At 29.6% G+C, this 6,473-nt stretch overlaps 1 protein-coding gene across 1 annotated transcript in view; it reads left to right on the forward strand.

Moving 5' to 3' along the window:
* Nucleotides 1-6,473, forward strand: part of LOC123003882 (runt-related transcription factor 3-like) — a 19,605-nt gene that overhangs the window by 1,615 nt on the left and 11,517 nt on the right. The window contains exon 2 of the mRNA XM_044396921.1: nt 4,369-4,569. Within this exon, the coding sequence (XP_044252856.1) occupies nt 4,369-4,569 (201 nt within the window). The remainder of the gene's footprint in view (nt 1-4,368; nt 4,570-6,473) is intronic.

Below are 6,473 nucleotides of genomic sequence, written 5' to 3' on the forward strand. Positions count from 1 at the left end.
TACATTAATAACCTCATTTTTTACTCTTGTCATGTTTATGTCATTTTACTTAAAAAATAACGTCACCGACAGAAAAGTTTAATTGTCAAATGTCAATCATGATGACAGTAAAAGGTAGTTTACAGTAAACTTTTTGAAGTGACAGAAAAATACTGCCCAAAATTTTAATTTCGTAACTGTACATACAACTTGTCAACTATGATTGACAGTAGCTAGAAATAAGGTCCACAGTTCTAAAGCATGCTTTACAATTTAATGTCACTCAAGTGACCAAAGTATTTTGTCTCCAACTGTACATTAAAAAAAAGTAAAGTGTTACAAACATCCTCATTGTCTTACAAATGCACGAGTATCATAATGAGAGATTGTAATACGCGTTTTTTATACTACTTTTTCTATTGAGCAATTTTTAAATGAAATTTATTATTATATTTGACAGTTAAAATTTTTGACATTTGACGTATGCGGTACCGAAATTTTTTGAAATATAGCTTAAATTGCATTAAATTTGGTAAAACACGTTAAACTGCAACAATTTCTTACCTAAAAACGTCAGCAATGGCCAATAAAATGTCTCCAAAAAACAGTGTCACAAAAGTTCATTTTATATGCAACTGTGTTCAGTTACATAAAATGCTCATTGTGACATCGAAATAGAAAATAAAATACTACTAAAAAATAAAATGTCAGTGAAATTTAAGTTTTAATAAATCTTTTCAATTCTAATTTTATACTCAAACAAAGCAATTTGAGCTATTTTCAATTAAATTTTGCTCGATTTTATTATAGAAATAATTCGAAATTAATGTATTTTGTAAATATAATTGCTTCAATCATACTTTTAGGCTAAAATAGAGCAATTCGTGATATTTTCAATCGATTTGGCTCAATTTTAAGTTGGGGAACAAACTAAATCAAAGTATTTCAACCAAATACTTTCTCTAATAAGAGTTTTCTTCTAAAATAAAGCAATTTGAGCTATTTTCAATCCAATTTTAAGCGATTTTAATACAGAATTAATTCAAAACAAATGTATTTTATTAGTATAAAAAGAAAAACATTACATTATTATTATCCCGGCGCATCCACCAATTTTGAAAAATAATATTACTAGCCAACAAGCATTTTGTGACTGAGAATAAAACAGTTATTTTTTGTTCAATTCTATGTGCTAAACTCAAAAATGATAAAGAAAATTCTATAGCACGTTAGATTTTAAAGTTAGGCATTTTAAGATATCATATGTAAGTACTACGAGTATGTTCGACAAAATCGCCGAAAAACACTTAAAATTCATTTTTTCCATTCTCATTAAAAAAAAATTCCCCAAATTTGGGTACCGTTAGTGACGAGCAAGGGGAAAGGTTCCTTCAGGATATATTGACGATGGAAAAGAGGTACCAAGGGAGATAGGATCTAGCTATGATGGGGGATTACTGCTGGTTCCTGATAAGGGAAGTTAAAACAGCCTACAAAAGAAAAGAAAACTATTTTCCTGTAACTTTGTAAATTTGTAATTGGGGATGTTAATGTACCCTGATATACGTCACGTGTCAAGAGATCAATCACATTAAAAAAAATTGTTGGGTAGTGTAATTTTAATTCAATCCTCTTTGTTAAAATTAAATTTTATCTACTATTTTCTTTAACTTAAAATAAAATTTTATCGTCTAGATGATAAAAAATACATCCATTGTTGTATATCTGCGGTTGTTTGTTGTTAACGATCTTTGACATTAGATTTCATTGTTGAATTTTACGTTGACATTTATAAACATCGACCAAATTGACTACAAAATTAGTGATTATTGAATAAAATTTTATATTGTACACAACGATACAATTTTCATTATCTTTTCTCTCAAAGATAAAATTCAATTTTATCGTCTTGTATAATAAATAACTATTTCTGCACTGTGTATTATTTTTAATACTTGTCGCGTGATAAATTTGACTGCATTTTGTATTTAAAAACATTGATGTTTCTTACGAGAGCAGTAACCTACCCTCGTTATCACTCTGTCACTCTCGCGGTTCTCTTGACGGGAACTAATTAAAAACTTTTTTCTTACGGCGTCTTAAAGTGTGGGAAATCGCGCCTAATTAAGTCAATATTAGAAATTTTTCGCTCATTTTCTGCAATGTTAGAAATTTGTAAAATTGTAAAATTGAAAGAAGAACGTTTCGGATTCGTGTACGGAAACGATGAACACGTCGGGCGGCATAACCTTAATTAAATACCAACATTGCAAAGTAAACATGACTATTTAAGTTATTTGCTTTGGAGATCGGAACATCTCTAATCTATGAATTATGTTGGTGTCTCTGTAATCCCTGATTTATCGACAGTGCATTCATATTTCCAAGCATTACCAACTGGTAAAGCGGGATGAAACTATGCCAGCCATGTTGGATTAAAGAACATTCCCTATTTATTCCATATTATAGGTAATACGCGTGATTGATGTATCACGCCTGTTTGAAAAATATTTTCCGAATTTATATGGAATTTTGTTTGTTCGGATTTATTTTTATTTATTACCGCGGAGTTTCGGTGACGCATTTTTATTATTTATCGTTATATTTGTTTGTTTGATTATGCAAATAAAAACATTTAATTTTTCAAATTCGAACTGTGAATTTATAACAAAGATTTTTACTATTTTTCTATTTTTATTATTTATTTTCAAAAGTTTTGTTTTAAAAAGCGATTTTTTGCACTCGCTCACACGGTCGGAGCACGTAAAGCGATATCTGCTCCAGAAAATGCTCCCTAAGAATATTCCATTAATATTTCCATTTGTAATTTCGTATTTTTACGCTCTTTTTTCACAAGGGGAACATAGAGCTTGGGATAGCCGCAACATTATATCACGAAAACATTAAAAACTTGATGGAAAAGCTACACACAACACATAAACTTACCTTTACGGCTTTCAATTGCAGCCGCAAGCATCGGCTGCGGGGAATTAACCGAGATTAGGTTGGCACTTCTGCAGGGAATTCCCATCATCAAACAAACTGAATTAAACAAACATTTTTGAAAACCATTTTTTGACTCGGGTGTTTTAAATAGATCAAATTTTAATATCACAAAACATTTTTTATTGATGAATCGTCATATTACAGTATTATACGCTTTTTGTTAACTTTAATTTACAAAGAAAATATTAGTTTATTAGTTTAATTAATATTAAAAATATTTTGAATAGATATAGTTTTTTAAAATTTTTATGTTTTTGCATTATTATTTTGCGTTTTTTATTCTTATACAGGGTGATTTAATGCCGGACCAACTCTCGAATGGTGATAGAAAACTTGCAGCTAATTTAGATTTTTATTTCAGGCTTTTTTTTTGAAAAAAAAAACAGAACTGTCAATTTTCATATTAATAATCATGTAGGCATCTTACTTTTTTGTATCCGATGTTGTTAGATTTAATTTATACTTAAATTTGCAAGTTTGTTAAATGTTTTTTTAAACCATAAGACACAAATTGGTGATTTTTTTTAACTAAATTTAAGATTGAAGAGCTATATCTCGTGAAAAAATGCTCAAAGAATTTTTTATTGTGGGTACTTTTAACTCAGTTTTTATGTTTACGTGTTTTTGTTTAAAATTTTTTGTTTTTAAGTTTCAGCTAAAAAAATTGGTTTGATTTGTGTCCTACACTTATTGGTATTTATTTTTGTTAAATTGGTATTTGATATAATAATAAATAAAACAAATAGTGACAAATTAATTTATTGCTTAAAGTTAAAAAGTTACAAAGTATTAAGTGCTATGAACGTGATTTTGAATATTATGAAAAAAAAAACAGAAAGTCAATTATTTTGAACCTGACTTCTTGAAATGTCATTTTGACTCATTTAAACTCAGTGAACAAAAGTTGATGAAATCTGGTTTATTAATTATTTTAAAAACTTGGAGTGAAATTATAGTATTAAATATTTTTAATACATTTATTATGAAAAAAATACGGTTATTTGGGTTTAGGGTTCGTATTGTTTAACTTTGTTAATTAAATGTTTTTTTTCTCTTTTGCGTTGAGAAATTGCGGCTTGCATTCTCCCATAAACTTCTCATTCTCGCAAAACCCGTCCTTTTTAAATTCGAATTTGGTCTCGATCTCGAACATTTGTCAAAAGCGTCAAACGCACCTTTCGGCGATCGCCCATCAGAATCGAATTTGTTCAAACTGTTGCGGGCGTCGAATTAGGCCATATCTCGTTGGAGGCGACTTTCTGGCGCCCGTCTTTTGCATAATTCGTCGATTTCTCGCGTCGTTTGCGTTTATGACCGGTTGTTTAGGGTGTCACACGATGGTGTGTACTTTTTTTTTCACAAAGTTGCGTTGTTTTGTTCCAGGAAAGAGTTTCACGCTGTCGATTATCGTGTCAACGACGCCACCTCAAATCGCGACTTATAATAAAGCGATCAAAGTGACGGTGGATGGGCCGAGGGAGCCCAGGTCAAAGACGAGACAGCAAGGGTTTCACCATTTTCCGTTCGGGCCAAGGACCTTCGCTCCTGATCCTTTGTCAGGCAGCTTGCCCTTCAAATTGAGTGGTGAGTAATACTAATAATAATTAGATATATTTAAATCAATTGGATACTGTTTTATTGTAAATTCTAGTTACTTTGTAAATAACATGGTCAACTACTCTGGCCGCCAAAATTAACCGGACAACTAAAATTTTGCGATTTTTTCACATTGCAATATTTTTGTTATTCTTTGTCGGATTTCAACGAATTTTTGTTTGGCTTAAAGAAAAAACTTTATAGATTATTGTAATTGAATTCAATAACATTTTTAGTTTTGCCTTCTAAATGTGATACTCAAAAAACCATAGCACTCTTTTTTTACTTATTTTTATACTGAGCTGTGGTGTGTGACAGAGACAACTTAAGTTTTTACTGATTTCAGATTATTGCCCATTTTTTTTGAATAATGTACAACATTTTTCATAATTTTAAATCTTGAGACATGAGAGATATCAAACCTTCAAAAAAAAGCATTATTTTCCGATTTTAATGAATGTTCGTATTAAGTAGGCTAAATATGCCAAAACGTGAAAATAGCCGCATGGAAGCTTCCAATAATTAACAGTTTTATTTGTTATAATCCTTTGAAATTTCTAGTTTTTCAGATTTTTTCAGATTTTTTGTGTTTAACTATCTTTTTATGTAGCCTACTTTCTGAACGAATATTTAGTAACATTAGAAAAGCAACGTTTTTCTCAATGCTTTGTATCTCTGGAGCACCAGAAAATAAAATTTTGAAATAAATTGGTCCTCATTCAGAAAAGCACGAACAATAATATGAAATAAGTAAAAACTTAATTTTGTTTTTGTTGCAAATTCAGCTCAGTATAAAAAAAGTAAAAAAAACAGTGCTTTGGTCTTTTAGGTACAACATTTACAAAATAAAACTAGAAATGTTATTGATTTAAATACAATGTTCTGCAAAGTTTGTTCTTTAAGGTAAACAAAAAATCGTACAATGTGAAAAATCGCAAAATTTTAGTTTTACGGTCAAGTTTGGCGCCTAGTGTATTTTGATATTGCCTCTTTTTGTGTAATGTATATTGCGGTGGTTTTTAACATCAAATAATTTCAATAGTTTATTAAACAAAAGCCGGATAGTTTCATTTTATTCTGTCCTAAACTAATAACTAAACAATCAATAATATATATTGATATAATGTATATTGCGTTGTTTGCTATAACCGCAAAATCACCAATCAACGTTTAACTTAAACTCATGTAACAAGTGATTAGCGTCTTTGAAACTGTTCAAATCGTCCAAAATTCCGTGTCCGCAATGGTATTATCGTGCGATCAAAAAAGTTATAAATTAGAGTAGGCGACGATTGATATTCTGCAGTTGCCAACACGTTGGCTCGGAATCTGGGCTGTAAATTTTCCACATAAACTGAAAGTGAAAATGACCATTCACCGTTTTCGTCTTGTACAGTATTTTTGTAATAACCAACAATAAAAATTTTCTACTCTAAAGTGAACATTATTTCAATCAAAATGAATAAAACGCACACTTTCCGCATTTGATGTCAAAAATCAGGATTGCCATCTGAAAGACTTTGAACACCGCCTATTCTAGTTTTTTTTTGATCGCACGGTATTATTGCCAAATTGGAATAATTTGTCAAGTTTAGTAATAATATAAAAATTACCAACATTAATTGACATCTGCTATTATGTATTGGTTATTGATATGTCGAATTATTATCATTTTAAATACCGGTTTTTTGTTATTTTTAATGACAATTTGTATAAATTCTACATAAATAAAATTCTATTTTTTTCATACTTAAAGCTAATTCCAAAGGCAACTAAAACAAAAGCATTACTTAAAAGAGTTATAAATAAATTATAAACTTTGATTAAAAAACAAATAAAGTGAAGAAAATTGGTAAAATATTAGGAAAAACAAATAATTGTTATGAGTCGTG

The sequence above is a fragment of the Tribolium madens genome, unplaced genomic scaffold, assembly GCF_015345945.1.
Source record: "Tribolium madens isolate multiple individuals breed KSU strain unplaced genomic scaffold, Tmad_KSU_1.1 Scaffold_1;HRSCAF=32;Tcas5.2_LG8, whole genome shotgun sequence".
Lineage (NCBI taxonomy): Eukaryota > Metazoa > Arthropoda > Insecta > Coleoptera > Tenebrionidae > Tribolium > Tribolium madens.